At 40.2% G+C, this 22050-nt stretch overlaps 1 protein-coding gene across 12 annotated transcripts in view; it reads left to right on the top strand.

Moving 5' to 3' along the window:
• Positions 1 to 17335, top strand: part of LOC311039264 (myomesin-1-like) — a 47224-nt gene extending 29889 nt beyond the window's left edge. For 3 of the 12 annotated variants that reach the window (XM_084049007.1, XM_084049003.1, XM_084049011.1), the window contains 19 exons: positions 21 to 177; positions 1060 to 1166; positions 1553 to 1597; positions 2137 to 2273; positions 2807 to 2951; positions 3638 to 3697; positions 3801 to 3868; positions 4142 to 4255; positions 5477 to 5548; positions 5811 to 5898; positions 5998 to 6036; positions 6139 to 6244; positions 6840 to 7003; positions 8070 to 8106; positions 8276 to 8298; positions 8952 to 9007; positions 9867 to 10082; positions 14097 to 14238; positions 14515 to 17334. In XM_084049007.1, the coding sequence (XP_083905133.1) occupies positions 21 to 177; positions 1060 to 1166; positions 1553 to 1597; positions 2137 to 2273; positions 2807 to 2951; positions 3638 to 3697; positions 3801 to 3868; positions 4142 to 4255; positions 5477 to 5548; positions 5811 to 5898; positions 5998 to 6036; positions 6139 to 6244; positions 6840 to 7003; positions 8070 to 8106; positions 8276 to 8298; positions 8952 to 9007; positions 9867 to 10082; positions 14097 to 14238; positions 14515 to 14834 (2096 nt within the window). In that variant the 3' untranslated portion in view covers positions 14835 to 17334. Of the gene's footprint in view, positions 1 to 20; positions 178 to 1059; positions 1167 to 1552; positions 1598 to 2136; positions 2274 to 2806; positions 2952 to 3637; positions 3698 to 3800; positions 3869 to 4141; positions 4256 to 5476; positions 5549 to 5810; positions 5899 to 5997; positions 6037 to 6138; positions 6245 to 6839; positions 7004 to 8069; positions 8107 to 8275; positions 8299 to 8951; positions 9008 to 9866; positions 11164 to 14096; positions 14239 to 14514 lie in introns of those variants that run through there. The other 9 variants (XM_084049005.1, XM_084049004.1, XM_084049010.1 and 6 more) reach the window with 8 other exon arrangements.
• The last annotated feature ends 4715 nt before the right edge of the window (positions 17336 to 22050 follow it).

Genomic DNA, 22050 nt, shown 5'->3' with positions numbered 1-22050 from the left:
TTTCTTTCTTGGCATTTCAGGCACCAAGGAGATCGTTGTGGTAGTCGATGACGACGGCGTGGTATCTCTGAACTTTGAGTGCGGTGCGATCACCGCAGACTCTGCATTTGTGTGGTCTAAAGATTATGTGGATATCACAGAATCAACCAGAGTCGCTGTCACGACCAAGGGAAACACGTGAGTTTGTTTACTACTTAGTAGTATTCATGGAGACTCAATCAGTCCTTTGCTCAGCATTGGACCTCATATCGTCTCTGTTGGGTGGAAACCTCATATGTCCAAAGCTGTTACTCAAAAACAGCAAAAGTAGCAGATCTGCAAGCTCGCAACGTGTCGCTTTGTGACGCGTTTCGAGCTTGCAGATCTGCTGCTTTTGATGCTTTTGTGTGACGCTGTAGTATGATCAAGTAGGGCGTTAATTTGCCCCTAAGGGTCCAGGGGGTCCCCAGCAAAATCAGTTGAACCACCATAAACATCAGCTATTATTTGGAAATAGCTGATTGTGAGCTTGTAAATGTGCCATTTAAAACATTGGGGATAAGAGGTTTCTGCAACAGTATAGCCTACTTTGTCATACAAATAGCGAAAATAGAAAATCTACAAACTGTGCAGCTTGTACAGTAGATCTGCTATTTTTTTGGGGGAAAAAGCAATTGTTACGGAAAATATTTACCTATAATGTCATGTCCAAAATAGGGTTAACTCCGTTAATCACTGTGATATTATTATCCCCGTAGGTCCAAACTAACATGGTTAATCACTGTGATATTATTATTCTCATAGGTTCAAACTAACATGGTTAATCACTGTGATATTATTATTCTCATAGGTTCAAACTAACATGGTTAATCACTGTGATATTATTATCCCCATAGGTCCAAACTAACATGGTTAATCACTGTGATATTATTATTCTCATAGGTTCAAACTAACATGGTTAATCACTGTGATATTATTATTCTCATAGGTTCAAACTAACATGGTTAATCACTGTGATATTATTATTCTCATAGGTTCAAACTAACGTGGTTCATAACTGTGATGTTATTATCCCCATAGGTCCAAACTGGCTTTTGCGTCTCCTGATGTAGAGGACATTGGAATTTACGCGTGTTTCGTTACTCACACCGATGGTTCTTCCGCCAGCTACACTCTGTCAGATGAGGGTATGTACTGTACAGTAGTGTTAGTAGGACTTAGTCGGTAAGACTTTATATTAAGGTCGGTTCTATAATGCGTTACATTGCCAGCCACCACCAACCAAATCACGTAGTCCAGCTAGTAGTTACTGGGGTGTTATGGTACAAAGCATAATTATCTGCACTTCACAAAATGTGAAGTAATACATTACATGTATATTTTATCTGCAGCATCAAGTCTTTAACAGCACTTATTCTTGTTAAATATTGAGAAATCAACATCGTCAGGTAACACGTTCTACTCCAAAAATGTTGCATTTTGGAATTAAGCTCTTCTATTCTTGTACTGTACATATTCTTGACCTGATGATTTCCACACTCTTATTTTTTTTATGTTTTACCATCTTTTACAGAGTTGAAAAAGTTGCTGGAGATCAGTCATGACCACAAATTCCCCAGTGAGTATCCCCACACTGAGTTCCATTAGCTTCTCCTTTCCTAGAATGTGTCCCGGGTAGGGATGGGACGATATGAAAATTACATGTCACAATTATTGTGGTAAAAATAATTGCAATTATCATTATTATCTTAAAATTTCATTAACCACTTGAACCATCAGCATCCCTATTCTGGGGGGAACCATTACCAAAAATAGCCGATCTACAAGTTCACAGCGCGTTGCAACATGATGCGTTGTGAGCTTGTAGATCTGCTATTTATGGCGAAGAGTGAAATAAGAGCGTAAATGCACTCTTACAGATTCGTTTTATCATGTATATTGGGTTCAAGTGGAATGTGCAGCTCAACAAAAGCTAATTCATCCTAGTGTGTGATGGAGGACAATTTCACTATAAATTTAAATCTCTGCGATACGATTATTGTGATTGTTTTTTTATCACGATAAACGATAATAACGATTAACGTCCCATCCCTAGTCCCGAGTCTAACTTTTCTTCATGTTTGGTCTCCAATCCCCTCTCCTCCATCTTCTTCCCAGTTATTCCCTTGAAGACAGAGCTGGCGGTGGAACTACAGGAGAAGGGCAGAGTTCGTTTCTGGCTCCAGGCAGAGAAGATATCGGCTAACGGCAAAATTGACTACGTGTTCAACGACAACCTTATCTCCCAGGGAGAGGTCCGAGAGCATGAAAGGAATATATGAAAAAATTATCCTATCAATCCATAACCTACTGCATTCAATATCTAAGCCAGGGGTCTTCAACAGGGGGTCCAGGACCCCTAGGCATCCCTATTCTGAGGGGAACATTACGCGAAAATAGCTGTGAGGCGTTGTGAGCTTGTAGATCGCCCATTTTCGGGGAAGAGGTTTGGTGTGTAGAGGGAAACAAGAGCAGACCAAGTACAGATCAAAAGGTCAAGTTTCCTAAGTATTGAGGGTCTTAAGTGGTCTGAAAATTCACATTAACATGAATCCAACACTGATGACAGTGCTGTCAAACAAGTCTATGAACTATCTACGAAAGCTGACACAATTTTACACAATATGTAGTGGGGGGGGGGGGGGGGGGTCCTTGCTTCATCTCTCTCTCAGTTAAGGGGTCCTTGGCCTGAAAAACGTTGAAGACCCCTGATCTAAGTATTGCAGAATGCAGATAATATGAGAGTGCAATCTGTAAACATGTTTGTTGATGTTGTTGTTTCTTGCAGAAATACAAGATGAACTTTGACAAAAACACAGGTGTGGTTGAGTTGATCATGGAGACTCTGACCGCAGCAGACGAGGGAACCTTCACCTTCCAGATGCAGGACGGGAAAGCCACCAACCAGTCCAGCTTGGTGCTGATTGGAGATGGTAAGTTCATCTGTCACAATCTCACACTCCAACTCACCATGCTGCTAGTTGACCATTTATCCTGCTGTCTCTGTGTGGTATATAATCCAGGGGTCTTCAACAGGGGTCAGAGTTACGAGATATAGATCGGGTCATACTGTAGATCGGCTATTTTCGGCAAAGAGGTTTGGTGTAGAGGGGAAAAGGAGCAGACCAAGTACAGAGCCAACGGTCAAGTTTACTAAGTATTGAGGGTTTACAGTAAATGGTTAAAGGTCTGAAATAAATGAAATAATAGTCAGTGAGTCATGGGGTCCTTGCTTCATCTCTATAATCTTCATCTCAGATAAGGGGTCCTTGGCCTGAAAAACCTCCTGAATAGTCTATCAGGACACCATGTGACTTTGAGTATATAACCTTACTACACTTTGAAGTGTAATGTTTGTGTTTATAGTTTTTTTCCATGCACTTTTAAGCTTGTTACGTTTAGTACTGTAATGTATACAGTATTTAGTAAAACAGACCTCAACACAACTGACTGTTGCGGTGAACTTACAGTTTAGCACTAGAGGGCAGTAAAAGCACTCTGTGTAAACAGTACAACTGTCCCCCTAGGATTCCATTACAAATATTAGCCAAATGGCCACACTATTAGTTACAATTCATCACAAAAACCAAACATCATCAACTGTTTTTTTTACTTCCAGTGTTCAAGCAACTGCAGAAGGAATCAGACTTCCAGAGGAAAGAATGGCACAGGAAGCAAGGTATGACAATCACAATGGCATTTATTTATGTGCCATGGAATTAAGTGTACAACCACTTTTGATTGTCAGTTTCGGGTGGTAATGACTGCCTTTCGTGTCACAGGACCACACTTTGTCGAGTACTTGAGTTACGAGGTGACCGCAGAATGCTGTGTAATTCTGAAATGCAAGGTGAGAAGCTAAATGTTTTGGGCTGTATAATCCTTTAAAATCAATATATCATTTATATATAGTATATATTTACTATTATTCTGTCATACACCTTAGGTCAAGGTCAAGTTTATTAATATGTCCCAAACTGGGCAATTTATGCTACAGCAGATAATAAGAACTCTAAAACATATTAAACATACATAAACAAGAACATAGACATAGACATGGTCACAAGACCCAGATAATAATAATAATGTTTAAGTTTAAGTGACATTACTGCCTTTCTTAAAGGTTGGCAACATCAAGAAGGAGACTGTTGCCCTGTGGTACAAAGATGGCCGTGAGATCAAGGCAGATGAGACGCTTGGTTTCACAGAGGGAGTGCTGAAACTGGAGATTGCTCAGGTACTGTAAGGGATATGAGGAGAAGAAGGTTTTGTGTGAAACTGTGTATATACCTGTATATATCTGTTTTGTACAATCGTACAAAGATGTGAATTAATTTGCTTATACAACCCATTTAGACCTGAGGCCAATTTTAAAAACGCCTTATAAATCCTGACCCAAGTTTTCTGAAAAACTTCAAATATTTATTCACAAATTACAAAAAAAATGATGTTGCTATGCTATATACTGTACATAGCAACAAGAACCCCAAAAGGGGTTCCCGGCTTGAAAGGTATAGTTATGTAATGGGGTTCCAGGTCTAAATGGGATAAGTGTGAACTGTGCGCATCTTCTTTTCACACGTGTTTGTGTCATGTTCTTCACATATCATGGGCATCCATCCACACAGTAAAATCCTGAGTGTTGTTATCACTACGGATTTTATACTCCACCCTGCCCCTCTAGTCCATAAGTGACCTTGCTGGTGTAAGTTAAAGAGGAAAATGATCTTGTGTTCAAATTTACATTATACTATTTGTTACAGAGGTGTCCTCTATACCGGCACCTCCTAAGCATCCATACTTGGATGATAAACGAAACGGCTATGCTCTAGGGTCGTCCTTATATGGCGAACGTGTAGGATGACATCATGACAATGATACCTACCAGCCACGTAAGGTTGAGTTGAGGCAGGGAAGATCAGATCAGAAATATTCCAGTTCAGTAACTATTAAGTATAACTAACTAAGAAAGAGTGAAGGCCTTACGAACCATTTACTCTTCTACCTGATTTCATCTTACCAGCCCCAATCACTAGGGCTCCACGAGAGGTATCGTTCTAATCGACAACGCTCAGGGCAACCTGCTACCATCAATTTAACTACAAGAACTATCCCTTTATTTAGTTCGCCCCAACACTATTAAGGAATCACAAGAAAGGCTCTTTTGAATACATTGTGACAGTGTTTTATTTTTTTTACATGTAAATCAAACCAACCCAACTGATTTAAAACACAGTGTCAACATCTATATGTTCTATCTTTTCTGTTTAATCTGTCCTTTTTTTTAGTGTTGTTGTATATCTGTTCCTATCCTGTCCCTCAAAACTCATCGTCATCTCAGTGTGCCAGTGTCACCAAATGTCTGTCAACGTCGGCAGTGATATGACATTCTAGCCTTCCAGCCTATATGTTCCTGTGAACATAACATAACATCACATAATATTGTTCCATTTCACAGAGTGGCTCTGCCGCAGCCACTGCCACAGACGTCGTGGACAAATTCGACGACATAAACCGGAGAAGAATTAAAGTTGGGATCCGTTCTATCAATCTTTTTGTGTTTGGCCATGTGGCCATTAGTTGGTTTTGCCTGAGAGTGCTTTTAGTTGTGTTTGTTTTGTCTGTCAAGCTTTTTTGCCTTTTGAGTCCTATATATGTGTCGTCCTGCAGCACTCATAGCAGGATAGAAAAGCTTTGTCTTTTCTGTAGAATTCAAATAATATTTTCGAGACTAGGTTTAGTGTTGGTTGTGACTCTCTACTGTATGTTCACTATGTTGCTATTGTTTCCAGATTACCAAGAAAGATGCTGGTGTATACGAGGTTATTTTGAAGGACGACAGAGGAACGGACAAATCCACGTTGAATTTGACAGATCAAGGTAACCATGTCAACCATATATTGCACTAGTACAAGTCAGTATTTACATTAATATAGCGCATACTTATTAATAATGATCAAAAATGTTGTTCTTTTCAAGGCTTCAAAGACTTGATGAACGAAGTTTTCAGTGTCATCGGTAAGAATGACAAATATCCATTACTACAACACCGTTTGTTCATTACAGTGTGATGTTTCTCTAATCCATAACAAAACTTTAATTCCCTACGTGTTTCTCCAGCCAATTCCTCCACCCCACTGAAGATCACAAGTACAGAACATGGCATTCGACTCTACACCTTTGTCAGCTACTATAATGATTTACTCCAAGTGACCTGGCAATCCAAGTATGTTAACCAATTAAACCCAATAGACTGAGTTGTCTCTGTACTTTAGCCAAAAAATAGCCTATAGAAGAGGACTATAGAATATCCTACTCAAGTAGAATTACTGTTACTTTACTTAGATATTATTAAGTAATAGTACTAAAGAAAGTCACTATTTTGAACTTGAATACACTGAGTAACAGTTACTTCACATTGAAAGTGCCAATGTGACACCCTGACCATAACCATCTTAATGATGAAACAAAAGAAGAAAGAAACATGAAAGTGTGAGAGCATTTAATGTTTCTTCCTCCTTCAAGCTTGTAGATGTGCATTTTTTTTTGCCGAACGTTCATCCCAGAGCAGTCGGGACTTTAGAGTGTATGGCTGTATGTTATTTGATTTTGTTGCGTAAATGAACGCCCTACTTGATCATACTACTGCGTCACACAAAAGTATCAAAATTAGCAGATCTACAAGCTCGAAGCGTGGCGCGATCTGCTACTTTTGCTATTTTCGATGAGGTTTCCACCCGACAGAGACGATTTGTTTGTGTGCTTGTCATAATGTGTTTGCCACATCACATAATGTGTCTGTATTGTTTGTATTGTTGCAGGGACTCCGCCATAGCTTTCACCGATCGCATCAAGAGCGGCGTGGTGGGTGAGCAGCTGTGGCTGCAGATCTCAGAGCCCACAGAGAAAGACACGGGCAAATATGCCATCGAGTTCCATGATGGAAAGGGTGGTTTGAAGAGGACAGTTGAGTTGTCAGGCCAAGGTGAGACCATCTCCATTAGTCTGCTGCAGTGGTGGAAAGTAACGAAGTACATTTACTTAAGTACTGTACTTAAGTACAATTTTGAGGTATTTGTACTTTACTTGAGTATTTCCAATTTCCAATACTTTTACTTCTACTCCACTACATCTCAGAGGCAAATATTATACTTTTACTCCACTACAATTATTTTAAAACTTTAGTTACTAGTTACTTTTCAGATATAATGAAACATATATTAACCACTTTAGCCCTATTTTATACCTAGGCTATTTGAAAATAGCCGATCTACAAGCTCACAAGCGAGCTTGTAGATCTGCTATTTTCAAACATTTAGTACTTTTACTTTTGGTACTTTAAGTACATTTGATGCCAATACTCTTGTACTTTTACTCAAGTACATTTTGAATTCTGGACTTTTACTTGTAACAGAGTAATTCTATATTGCTGTATTGGTACTTTTACTTAAGTAAAGAATTTGAGTACTTTTTCCACCACTGCGGATGGATGCACAAGGCATCGTGGTGGACGTCTACAAACTTTATTGATTACCCACCCCCCTTTTCCTCTTGTTGTATAATACAGCAGTGGTTCTCAAACTTTTTTGTGTCATGGACCCCCAAATTGATATGTATTTGTCCGCGGACCCCCATCTGAAAAGGTTTTGTTTCAGGGACCTTCAGAAGAGAACATTTGTGTAAAAAGTAAATCAAAATCTTTCAAAAATAGCAGATGTACAAGCTCACAGGGCGGCACAAAGTGACACGCTGTGAGCTTGTACATCTGCAATTTTTTAATCACCAACATGCCAAGTGGTTATTTGTGATGATTGTGATGATGTGTTAACTAGTTTTGCTGGGGACCCCCTGGAACCAACCCCAACGACACCTGGGGGTCCCTGGAGCCCACTTTGAGAACCACTGGTACCAGAACAATAATATTACTCTTATGTACGTGTACACAAGATGTAACAAGAAGGAACACCTTGAACCCTTGAACCAAGGGTAACCATGATGCCATTTTCTAACCGATAATCACTTTGTACCAATGCTCTGTTTTTGCGTTGCAGCGTATGATGACGCGTTCGCAGAATTCCAAAGACTCAAGTGAGTTGTCCATCATTTAGTGTAGTTATATTGTATTGTTACTTTCTCACTGTTGTTCTCTATGAGTGTTATTGTATCGCCCTTGAGGAAGTATACAGAGAAGTAGGAATGCAAATCCTGACTCTTAACTGTATTTCTTGTTCTGTCTGTCTTTTTCCCCCATCATCAGAGCTGCTGCTATGGCAGAGAGAAGTAAGTACTTCTGCATTGAACCTCTGCAAAAGTAGCAGATCTACAAGCTCAAAACCCGTCGCTTCGTGCCGCATTTCGAGCTTGTGGATCTGCTACTTTTGATACTTTTGTGTGACGCTGTAGTGTGATCAAGTAGTGCGTTCATTTACGAAAAAAAGCACAAATATCAGAATATGGAGATAGGAGGTTTCTGCCCGACAGTAACAATATAGTTGTGTATATATCGTCGCTGCTGGGTGGAAACCTTGTATGTCCAAAACTGTTAGAAAATGGAAAAGAATTACCTGCGTTCCAATGGATCCAATGTAGTTATGATTTAGTCACAAGCTCATTAATACATTTCATAGCTTTAATATTTATAAAATCTACAGAAGGAATTAACCACTTTCGCTTTCACTAAACAAACAAACAAAAAAAACAAAAAATACATGCGATGTGTTGTGGGCTTGTAGATCGATGTGTCCGCTCCCTTTGCTACTTTTGTGTGACACTGTAGTATGACAAAGTAGGGCATAACGTTACGGAAAAACTAATCCTAAAAAGTTTAAATATGGAGATACAAGTTTTCTGCCCGACAGCGACTATGTATTAAATCACAGGAAAAAAGACATCCTTCATGAGCTCAATTCATAGTTCATTGCTGTTTCTTTCAGATCGTGCTCGAGTTGCAGGAGGCCTGCCTGATGTGGTCACCATACAGGAGGGCAAGGTATGCTGCTTCAGTTGAGAGAAACATCACTTAATATAACCACCTGAACCCCTGCATCCATATTGTGGAGGGAACATTAGCCACAAGTAGCAGATGATTATACAAGCTCACAACACGTCACATGGCAATGCGTTGTGAGCTTGTATGCTATTTTTGACATAGAGATATTGGTGTATACAGACAAAGCGATCCAACAGAGCCAAATCAGATGTTTGGCCTATCCATATTGGAATAAGATTGGTTTTAGGAAGTCTGAACAGCAGAAAAACACATGAAAACTGTTTTTTTAAATTTATATTTGAACCACATTCCAGAGCCTTGTTCAGGCGATAACCGGAACGCTCACAGTTCGTGATTTTTTTTTACTAAGGTTAAGGTTAGGAATACGTTTTGGGTTAGCCATTTTTTTACTGAGGTTAAGTTTAGGAATAAGGTTAGGTTTAGACATATTTTACTGAGGTTACGTTTAGGAATACGGCATAGTTTTACTGAGGTTACGTTTAGGAATATCTGGTGGCGACCGTTCCGAGGTCGCCGGATTTGACCCGGGGCGAGCGTGTTTTGGGGCGAGCGATCTTGTATTCGTTCAGACTGCATAAAACCAATCCGACTCCAATCTGATTAGGAAATTACATTTGAGTTACCGGTCTGAATTCTAGACGTAGACGGTTTAAGTGGTTAAATTCAGTCTTTTGTTTATAAATGGAGGTAACAGGGCAGTCAATAATAACCAAATGTACCCATAATCAATCCTTCTCTCACTGTGAGTCTCCAGTGAAATGCCCAACAACATGGAAACATAGCCATCGTTACTATGAAAATATTACGGGTTATTATTATGCGGTTTCTATCTCCTCAGGCCCTGAACCTCACTTGTAACATTTCGGGTGAGCCCGTGCCAGAGGTCACCTGGCTGAAGAACGACAGGGAGATGGTGTCCGACGACCACTACCTCTTGAAGTTTGAGTCAGGCAAGTTCGCCAGCTACACCATCACCAAGGTGAACCAGGCAGACTCTGGCAAGTACAGCATCCTGGTGAAGAACAAGTACGGCACAGAGAGCAGTGAATTCACCGTAAGTGTCTTTTCCACCTAAGGAGAGCAGGCCCCCGCCAAGAAAAAATAAAAGGCGGTCCAAAAATCGTTGACGTAAATATGTATAAAATCAAGAAGAAGAAAAAGAAACTTGAGGATTTGATAAGAGGTGTTTGGATAGTGTACACGCTAAGCTAAATAGCACCAAAAGTGGTTCTTTGGCTCATAATCATAGGGGAACCTATTAGTAGCTCAACCACCCCAAAGAACCACTGAAGAAACACCATTTTGTTTGTGTACACTGCAAAGTCCTGTACTGTCAATTTAACTCTGTAAGTGTAAAAGATTTACCCGTAAGGGTGCAGTAACTCTGGGGGTGATGTACATTTCAAATCTGAACTGAAATTAAATGAAATGTCCAAAGAGTTCAGAGAGGCATCCAAAGAGTGGCCAAGATTAGACTATTCAAACAGAATGTAACCTTTGTGTACACTATTTATTTGTCCATTAGTGTCAAATTCACTGTCTGCTTTAAAGCAATGACACTTTGTAACATTATGCCCACCAAAAAATGTGATTGTTACAATTTTTTTGTTTGTGCGAAGTTTCAAAGGGGCAGGCCGAGATGTGAATGTTTGTATTAATTTGCTGCAATATGCGAAGTGAGAGGTTAAACTGCCCAAAGAACGTACTGATACAGTAGTACTGGGGGTCATAAGAAAGATAATGAACCAAGTGTAAACTGAGGACTCCTGTAATGTGCAATTTTTGAATGGATTCTACCAGTGTTTCTTGTGTGTCCCATTTCCTTCACAATGACCACGGACGATTGTGATATCACCTGCACTGTTTCTGTCTGTTGTAATCACCACCCTACACCCTCCCTCCCCACTCTCATTTAGTGATAGTTGTTCACTATCACCGTTTGGTTCGTGACATCACCTGGCTTCACATATATTTGTGTTCATGATTCTGCTGCTTTGTCACCTTCCCTCTCATTTAAAGTGATTATGATGCCTCTGTGATTTATTTAGCAATTTGACATCACTGTTCACTGCTATCACTTCATTTGCCCCCTGTCTCTTGAGAACACTAATAAAAGAGCATGTATTCCCTCACCACCTCCTCTCGAGTTCTTTCACTGTTTTGAACCCTCTAGTACCCATATAACTGTCATTCTACTATCTTTACTATAAAATGAGGAAACCTCTGTCTGTCTGTCTGTCTGTCTGTCTGTCTGTCTGTCTGTCTGTCTGTCTGTCTGTCTGTCCTTCCTTCCTTCCTTCCTTCCTTCCTTCCGTCCTTGAGTTTTTCTTCTCAGTGGGTTGAATCGATCTGAACTTGCACATGGGCATGGACCAATGGTATATGAAGGGTCTAGTGAGGAAACAGATTCTTCACTTTTGTGCAATTTCAGTTGTTCTGTGAACTCTGATGGGGATGGGGGGGGGGGGGGGGGGGGGTGAATTATGGGATTGGAAGCAGTGCCAGGGTTAATTGATTGGCCAGTGTTTCCAATAGTCTAATTGTGCTCTCCTGTTTGGATATCAGGCAGCACATCCAGCCATGCTGGGATACACTTAGCTTCAGTGGTGGAAAAGTGCATTTATTTACTCAAGTAAAAGTATCAATACTGCAATGTAGAAATGTAAATACTGCTACAAGTAAAAGTCTGGAATCAAAAATGTACTTAGAGTAGGCCTACCAAAAGTAAAAGTACTCATTATGCGGAATGTCCCGTTTCACAAGGTAGGCCTATCATATATATAAAATAAAATGTATTGTAATCTTTTGAAAATAGCAGATCTACAAGCTCACAACGCGTCGCATCGCGACACGTTGTGAGCTTGAAGTTTAAATAGGGCTGAAGTGGTTAATAGTAAGTACAATATTTGTAAAGTAAAAAGTACAATATTTGCCTCTGAGATGTAGTGGAGTACAAATAAAAGTACCTCAAAACTGTACTTAAGTACAATACTTGACTAAATGTACTTAGTTACTTTACACACTGCGTGTGTGTGTGTGTGTGTGTGTGTGTGTGTGTGTGTGTGTGTGTGTGTGTGTGTGTGTGTGTGTGTGTGTGTGTGTGTGTGGTCAATGGGGAAGCCTTAATTCCAAAACAGTCTCGGTGTCTGGCAACAACAACCCACAGTTGCGTGTCTGAACTTTAAGCTGTTTATTACCATTTTTGTCACTGCTATCTGTCGTTCCAGTTGCAGACCCATGTCTGCATAGATGCAATCAACTACTCCATATTCACTAAAGAGGAATTACCACTCATTTTCAACATTCAACTATGTAATTTATATACCTTAGAGCTGTTATGTGGAAATAAGACAAAGGTCCCCTCCCCTTCTGTGTTGCCTGGAACTGGAGAATTGATTGTTGAAAATGAGTGGTATTCCCCTCATGTGTTGCAATTGGAACTGGAGAATTGATTGTTGAAAATGAGTGGTATTCCCCTCATGTGTTGCAATTTCTGTTGACATCATGGCCAACACACAGCATTCATTTAACTCTGAGAGTGTGGCTCATTATGTTTCACACAGAAAATAGGAAAAAAAGAAAGAAACAAAAGTGAAAGTCAACCCCAAGACCCACAGTTAGCTTCCTGTCCTTTGCAAATAGAGCAAACTAAATGTAGCTCACCTAATGAAATCTAATCTTATTTCATCTCTGGTCTTGTCTGAACACCAACATTAAAGGACACTCAATAGCTCCCAGTCATTTATGATAAGCCCTACCCGCTTATCACGCTTACGCAGAGTGGTCAAAGTATACAAAGTCAGGTATAAACCTGCCCAGTTCAACCTCATCAGATGGCACCACAGGACTCACAATGGAGACTGAAGTATTTTCATGTGTCTAATGTTGACACTCTTATGGAAACGGTACAGCACTGGATTTTGCATGACTATTAGTATCTATACATCAAAACTTCTAGGTGAGGAATGCTGAGCTGAACTCACTTGAGCAGGCAGCAGTTATGTTTGTGACCCCATTTCTTTTCAGAGTCATTGACCAGAAAGGTTAATTGGTGTGTATGAATGTGGTTAGAATGGTATTAAAGCAAACAAAGGATTAAGTCAGCAGCAACTAATTGAAAAGTATGACACAGAGGACAGGATTGTGTCTGACAGATCTTGTACACTCACAGTCAATCAATGGCTCAATCTGCAATAATGCAGGATGGTGTCAGACAGGTATACAATGTATTGGAGGAATTTAAAAGATCGTCTTCCTATGGTCCAAGTAGGGCTTAAATCCAGGCTCACACCAATGATTCACGATGCGAGGAGTTTCAATAACTTGCAACAGAATCCTAAAACTGCACCAACCTGCAATGGGGGAAATTCAGACCGCTGCAATGTCTCTCTGCAGTGTATTGTGACGGTTTCGTTGCATTGCAAATCATTGATGTGTCACTGAACTTACAGTGAGTGGTATCTGAGCCATATCAGAGCAGATGGTCTGCCCTACTGTTACACTGGGGCATACTTGGAAATTAGGTCTAGTTACGTTAATAATGATAAATAATGATGTGACATCAACAGAGGATCTTATTATTATAGAAAGACAGGTGGTTTACCAAACTAATGATGTAATTGGGGAGCATTCATAATAGAAATCACAGAGGAAATGAACACCATTGTTTTAGATGAATTCGTATATATAATTACATTATTTCACTTACATTATTAGAAAGTCACAGGACTAAATAGATCACTCAAACATGTTTGCAATATGTGATGGATTATATAAAGATCGTCTGACCGATGTTTGTGATTGCAATAAGGGATGTTAAGCAGTATATCAAACATATGAAGCGTGTATAACGTCAAGATGTGTCAAGAGATATACAGTGCAGTATACACTACAGTATAGCGAGACAGGAATTTATAGAGGCTACATAATATATCTATTAATGGATATCATTATTATTACAACAGAGATCTGAAGAAATGAGGTAGGTTATGTACAGTATCATTCACATAACATTTGAAGTCACCTGCATTATGTGATCACATCTAAAAATCTAATTGTTCCTTGTCAGCTGATCGTTACAGAGGGCTCAGATGACTTGGGAGTGACTTCATATTTGACTGATGACGATGGGAATGTACACTATGGCCCAAATACCCCAATAGAAAAGAAGAGAACCCCAGTTACAGGAAAGAAAGTGCAGAAACGGAAGGGTGAGTGATGAGATGACAGCGCTCAAGCATCGTGTGTGTGCGTGCGTGTGTGCCTGCGTGGGTGTGTGCATGTGTGTGTGTGTGTGTGTGTGTGTGTGTGTGTGTGTGTGTGTGTGTGTGTGTGTGTGTACATATCAAACATCTAATTGTGTATCATAATATACATGGATTGTCTCCTTCCTGTCCACATGATGAATAATTCTACTACAGATGTTAACTTTTTGATTAAGATGATATAGAGTCACTTTAAAACCATTTTGTTGCACTGTACTGTAGGATCCGTCATTCTGGCGATTCCTCCCATGGAGAAAGTGGAGGACAAAGCAGAAAGAAAGGGAAACAAGGAGCAAGTAGAGAAAAAGGACCCGCAAGATGATGTTACACATGAGGCTGAAGGTGAAGCTGTACCCAACGCCTTGAAAGTTGTCGAGAAAAAGGATCAGGAATATGTGATACATGAAGCTGAAGGTGAGGCTGCTGCACCCAACACCTCGGAAGTTGGAGAGGAGGACATATTAGTTGTTTCTGGCGTGATGCAGGAGACCACAGAAATGCTCCTACTAGATGCTGAGGAGACAACTGAGACACAGGCATAAACAGGGAACACAGACTTAAGGCTAATTCATACTCTATTGAACCGTCAGTTCAATAGAAATACTCGTAGCAAACAGCACCATACACCAGCACACCAAACACCAAAACCAACAGAAAATGTGGGTGCCCCATTCAAATTCCTCTATTGATCAGTGTTCCCCAAAACACACGCACTTGCGCACACGCGCGCACGCACGCACGCACGCACGCACGCACGCACACACACACACACACACACACACACACACACACACACACACACACACACACACACACACACACACACACACACACACACACACACACACACACACACACACACACACTTTTGTGTGTGGTACTTTTGATGTTAGTGTGATGCTGTAGTATGATCAAGTAATACATTAATTTACGAAAACACACAAACAATTTGAATATGGGGATAGCAGGTTTCTGCCCGATAGCAACGATAAACTAACAACAATAAACACAATAACACATAAATCCCCCAACACTTTCCCCATGGCATAATAATAACACATAATGGACACACATGCACCCCGAGGCATGCCCCGCTTACGGGCTTTCACTGTCCCAGTTACCCTAACAAAGTCCCAGAGGTGCCGAGATGGACACTTCTTCGCATTCCCAGGGCTTGGAAGCTCTGGTGAAGCTCTCTGCCTGCCCTCCACCCGGTCCTCTTCTGTATGACAACTTAGGGGCCAGTAAGATGTCAACCGGTCCTGATGTATGACCACCTTATGGCCCAACAACAGTTTGGATAACACAGTACGAGGTCCAATCCATTTGTGGGCCCAAACCTCTCAGGGGGTAGCTCGACCTGACAGTATCCATGCTGTGCAAGTACCAGTGAGCTAAACCAGCTGGAGCCTAATACAGTTTGTGGTTGCAGTTGAACTCGACTGTAGCTTGGAGATGGCTGCTGTTTGAGCTTGCGTCCAGCTGTCATTCATACAGTGGCCACACAGGTCTGCTTCTACTCGTTTTACTGGACATCTGTAGGAACATATCGATACACATTTGCGATACGATATTGGACAATTGGTAAAAAGAAAAAGGGGAAAAAAAGAAAAGAAAAGAAAACAGCCAGGAAGTCAGCAGTGTGATTCCCAACGAGGAGTCATCGCGAGTGGTGGAAGAAGTAGCCTACTCATTCACATTTTCACATTCTTTACTTAAGTAAAAGTATCAATACCACAATGTAGAAACAGTACACAAGTAAAAGTCCTGTATTCAAAATTTGCTTGAGTAAAAGTACAAAGGTGTTGGCATCAAAATGTGCTTAAAGTACCAAAAGTAAAAGTACTATACAATACTATGTCCAACTTGCTCTCTTTCTCCCTGCCTCTTTACTGACATGCTGGCCAAGATGCTGGAGGACACCAGTGATTTCTTCGAGGTTTGACATCACTTCCGGCACCAACGTAATGGAACTGTGGATTCAATAACACAACTCTAATAGGAATGCTCTTTTAGTTGTGGCAAACAACACACAAATCACCAAAACCAACCCTCCTCCCCTATTGATTACTGTTTCCCCAATGCACACACAAAGAAAATGGCTACATGAACATAAATTAACAACATTAATCACAATAACAAATAAATCACCCCAACACATTCCTTGTGGCAAATAATAACACAATAACAGAACAATGATGGACACAGGCATGATATATGGCTGGGAAACCCTGTCTCAGCTGGGGACACTACAATACTTTATCATGTTGACTGTGACACTCGCTACTACAGTATGAAGTATAAATTAGCCTTAGAAATGGGCAAGAACGAAAATGGAGAGTTTCCCCTAAAGAGTGATCAGGCAGTGCCATGATTCCAATCCAAGCAATTATACCAGCTGTGTTTGTGTGAGATTGATGTGTTTTGGTTTTGAAATCGTTTAGCTTGGGCTGGGTTGTTTAGTTTCACTAGTAAGAGACCACATCTCTGCTGAATACGAAATTATTTATTAACACATGAATGGAATGTGTAAGTGCGGGTGAGGGACCCGATGAAGAGACGAGACTCAGGGTAGTATCAATACCACCTTGTAGAAATACTCTGTTGCAAGTAAAAGTCTGGTATTCAAAATTTACTTGAGTAAAAGTACAAAAGTATTGGCATTAAAACATACTTAAAGTACAAAAAGTAAAAGTACTCATTATGCAGAATGTCCCATTTCACAAGTTTCCAAATGGATTAAAAAATGCTTTGAAAATAGCAGATCTACAAGCTCACAGCGTGTCGCATAGCGACGCTTTGTGAGCTTGTAGATCGACTATTTTCAAATAGCCAAAGTTTAAAGATGGCTGGAGAGGTTAATGTAGCCTATGTTTTGTAATAATAATTCTACAAATAAATCTACAAAGTAACTAGTAACTAAAGTTTCCAAATAACTGTAGTGGTATAAAAGTACAATTTCCTCTGAGATTTAGTAGAAGTAAAAGTATTGAAAATTGGAAATACTAAAAAGTTAAAATACCTCAAAATTGTACTTAAAGGGGAAATTGATTTTGGGTTTAACATTGCAAATTACAACATGATGAGTCATCATGTTGTAATTTGCAATGTTAAACCCACAATCAATCCTCCAGTTCAAGGCAACACAGAAAGGGGGGAACTTTTTTCTTATTTCCACACAACTCCTTTATGCTATATTAATGACATAGTTAAATATTGAAAATGGGTGGATTTCCCCTTTAAGTTGAGTTGAGTTAATGTACGTTACTTTCCACCACTGATCGTGGCTCTGCTCTGGAGCTATTGTCCTCCGCCCTCTTGGGTTTCTGGCGAGAGTGGAGGGGTAGAGAGAGAGAGGGATTGAGAAGAAATGAGGAGAGTGGGGAGAAAGGAGGTTGTGAAGCAGAAAATACTGCCGAGTCATGCAATCACACACAGGTATATTCGTGCAGTGGTGATTGCGAATGGGTGTCAGGGGGACGTAGAGGGTGGTCTTAACCCCTGAACTTGCATTGTCCACTTCATTTATCATAATATGATGTGATGACAATATCTAACATGTGTACTTATATGGCACAGAGAGTGTAATAATAATCTTACATCATTCATTTTTTTGTTTTACTGTCCATTATATGAGGAATTAAGATATTCATTTTTTAGTTTGGCTAGATCAGGGGTTTTCAACCAGTGGTCCGGGGACCACCAGTGGTCCTTGAGGGGCTTCCAGGGGGTCCCCAGCCAAATTAATAGTTAGTAACCAAATTGACCCTTATATGTCTGTAAGTCTGAGAGTGTACAAATGGAACCATTTGGTTCCATTTGTACACTCTCAGAGTTAAATGAACACTGGTGATGGTGATACAGTGTAGTTTGGGACCCCCAATAAACCTAAATGGTTGAGTCCCTGGCATGTCTTTTCAAATGGGGGTCCGTGGGCTAATATGTGTCAATTTGGGGGTCCTTGACGCGAAAAAGGTTGAAAACCACTGGGCTAGATGATTATGAAAGACTTGAGTTATGTTTTAGGATAGGTATTTACTATGTTCTATATTGTACACTTATACAATGATTTATATGTTGTGTCCTATAAGTCCATGTGGGCTGGGCACCGTTGGTGCATGACACAAAAATAGATACATCACATTTTGTTTTCTGTCTGTTAATAATACAAGCAAGCCTATAGCGATCTTCTACTGTTTGCTTTTAATAAGTTTTAATGTTTTGCTGTAACCTTGTGCTTGAATAAAATGCTCTTCACATACCCTTTGACTTGTGACATTATAACTCAGTAGCTATTGGGAAGTTCACTTACAGACACAGAAGTTGCAAAGGAACTAAGGACTTTGAAGTTGCTACAGTAGGTTGAGCATAAACATGAGACATTCTTGAGATGAAGCAGGGCTGAATTAATGCACAGCTAGGATTAACAGTTGAGAGGCATATAGCTCATTCAAATGTAATATGTTTGGTCATCTTAATTTTGGCTATAACAATAGGTTATACAAAAAGATTCCTCTCTGTATGCATTTTATGTCCATTATGAAGTGCAATGCAATATACTTGCACCTCAGTAAGATGGCTTCCCTGACTAGAAGGAAGCAACATGTCACCATGTTTACGTACAAGGCATTACTTGGCAAACTACCACTGTATTTGACAGAACTATTAGAACTCCATACATCAATTCATGGTACCGGATCTCAAGATAAGGTTATGCTGAAGGTGCCACTAAGCTGGGAGAAACAGCCCTCAGTGTGTATGTATGCTCCATATGTAGGCTGGAACAAAAGTCAAGAAAAGTAAGATGTCCTAGTTTATTTTGCTATTTTTAGTTTTTTTAGCTGACCTTATATTGGAAGAAGGCATATGCACCTGCTTGGTGTAATATTTGGTTTTAATATTTTGTAAACCTTTTTATTGTATTATATTTAATGTGTACCTTGTTGTACCATGTTGTCTATGTCATGTCTCTGTCTGTCCCTTTGTACACAGGGTGCCATTGTAAAAGAGACCCTGGTCTCAATGGATTTCCCTGAAATAAAGGTTTCAATCAATCAACCAATCAATCAATCAATTTTCATCTCAAGGACCCCCATCCACTGTCATAGAAGAACAGTGTTTCATATTTGAACTGGGGACCCCCCACCCTGACAAGCACTTGGAATTGTAGGAGTTGAGGCATTACAATTTGTGTGACTTGGTTCCACAGATAAATAGTAAATATAGTGTATATATTAGTATCAATCATAATCGTGTTGCGAGGCGTTGTGAGCTTGTAGATCGACTATGTTCACAATTTGTGCCTCTTTCTTACATTATTTGACAATTGGCCAATGTTTGACCAGTTTGTTTGATTACTTTTGAGCAGTAGCCTAATAGTATTTTTTCATTTCATATTATAAAGGTCTTAAGAGTCCTTAAATTGTCACTTTACTGTCATCTGGGGACCACCCCCCCACCCCCCAAATCATGTGGGGACCATAGACTGGTGGGGACCCAACCCACAGGTTGAGAACCACTGTCCCAGAGGAACCCAACCAAGCAGCAGCACCATCATCATTGTCCGCGGATGTTATGCTGACTAGATTGCAATCACGTGCAGATAGTGTCAGAGAGCACTGAGCAGAGCTGCTGTTCAGGGTCACATGGTCTCAACTACTATCGATGTAACGCAAAGTGGACTGAAGGCGTCAACATAACACAACAGTCTGCCTACCTCAGGGAGAGGACCGGTAAATGTCTGTCTGCAACTAGAAGGTACGTTCTCACCCGATTAAAATGTACAATAACTCCCCTGAAATGGCAGAGGGATAGCCTTGGATCAAGACTATCATAGGATGTATTTTATCGAGTCTGACTTTTACTTTCGTATCTATGATAGTCTTGGTCTCTACCCTCCTAATAGTCACTGAACATCCGCGCGGAAAGCCCGTACCTTTCCGTACATGTACAGACAAATCACATAAAGTGCTGACGCTGTAGCCACGGATGTTAACTCGGCATTCGGAACCTGTGTTCACTGTATCAGTCCGTATTTTCCAAAAGATATGTGTTTTAATCCCGCCTGTGTCGGATTCTGTCGGAAATTCACTGTATTCCTTAATGGGCGGTAGTGACGGGGCGCATCCGGTGAAAGCCGGTATTACACTCAATGTAAACAGGAAGTAAACGAGGGGGAAAATGGCGTTCGGCCACGACGGGATTAAAACACATCTATTGAAAACTATGGACTAATACATCGCACAAAGATTCCGAATGCCTAGTTAACATTTGGAGCAACCGGGTAAGTACCTTACATTTTGCATTTGTACATTTGTATACGGGATTTATTTGTGAAAGTCCTGGACGCTCGGGGGGTGCAACCCAAGACTATCGCAGATATAAAAATGTCAAACATCGATTAAATACATCTATGATAGATAGTCTTGATCCAAGGCTAATGCCATATAATATTTGACGCGAAGAGCATCGCATCATGTAGCCTATGGCATCACATTAAAGCTTTATTTGGAGGAGCCATTGAGTTGTTACCGTTTAAACTTGGCACACACTCAACATCATCCTCCGAACACCGACAGTATCAGTGCTGGTTTCGAGTGGCCACTGCAGAGCGTTGTATCATGACTATTTTACAACACAGTAATGTCGCACATATATATTATAGCCTGTACAGTAGGCTACAGGTGTACTGTAGTATTTCTTTTTTGTTTTTGTTGTACTGTAGTGTGTACCAGTAGGCGGTGTGATTGTGATGTAATGTCTGTTTTCCCCAAACATACAGTGCAGCAGCTAGACAGTTGAGAGATTCTATTATGTTATCAAAGCTGAACACAGGTTGATAAACAAGAGGTGATAGAGTAGCACACTGGTGCCATGCAGCCAGGTAGAACCCAGGGTCATAGTATCACACTGAACATGGTGCCAGCAGCCAGGTAGAAACCAGCCTGGTTGATAAACATGAGGTCATAGAGTAGCACACTGGACGGTGCCAGCAGAGCAGCCAGGTAGAAACCAGATCTGTCTTAAGCTTGTAAACAGGATTATCATCTCTCTCTCTCAAGGTGCTCTATAGTCTCCTCCAAGGGAGAGAGTCATGGTTGATAACTGGTTATGCTGTGTAACATTTACACTATACCTGGCTGACACATCAGTGTTGTTGATTGCTGGTCTGAGGCAGTGTTGGAATAAGTACTCACATTTATTAATCTAACTCAAGGTAGAAATACTCTGTTACAAGTAAAAAGTCTGGTATTCAAAATGTACAAGTAAAAGTACCAAATTGTTGGCTGTTGGCTGTGTGTTGGCTGCATCACAATATACTTAAAGTACTAAAAGTTAAAGTACTCATCGTGCAGAATGCCCCGTTTCACAAGGTATCACGTGTATAAAATATATTACAATCTTTTGAAAATAGTGGATCTACAAGCTCACAACGCATGAACTTGTAGATCGGCTATTTTCAAATAGCCAAAGTTTAAATAGGGCTGAAGTGGTTGTAATGTATGTTTTTTGATAATTAATTCAAATCTACAAAGTAACTAGTAACTAAAGTTTTCAAATAATTGCAGTGGAATAAAAAGTACAATATTTGCCTCTGAGATGTAGTGGAGTAGAAGTGAAAGTATTGAACATTGGGAATACTCAAGTAAAGTAAAAGTACCTCAACATTTTACAGTACTACAGAGTAAATGTAATTAGTAGTGACTGACAGACCTAACAGTACAAGAACAAATTAGTACACTTAAACTTGAATATGAA

Source organism: Gymnoscopelus microlampas (assembly GCF_963454915.1).
Source record: "Gymnoscopelus microlampas genome assembly, chromosome: 22".
Classification (NCBI taxonomy): Eukaryota; Metazoa; Chordata; class Actinopteri; order Myctophiformes; family Myctophidae; genus Gymnoscopelus; species Gymnoscopelus microlampas.
The sequence above is the reverse complement of the archived record's forward strand: the minus strand, read 5'-3'. Positions and strand labels throughout refer to the sequence as shown.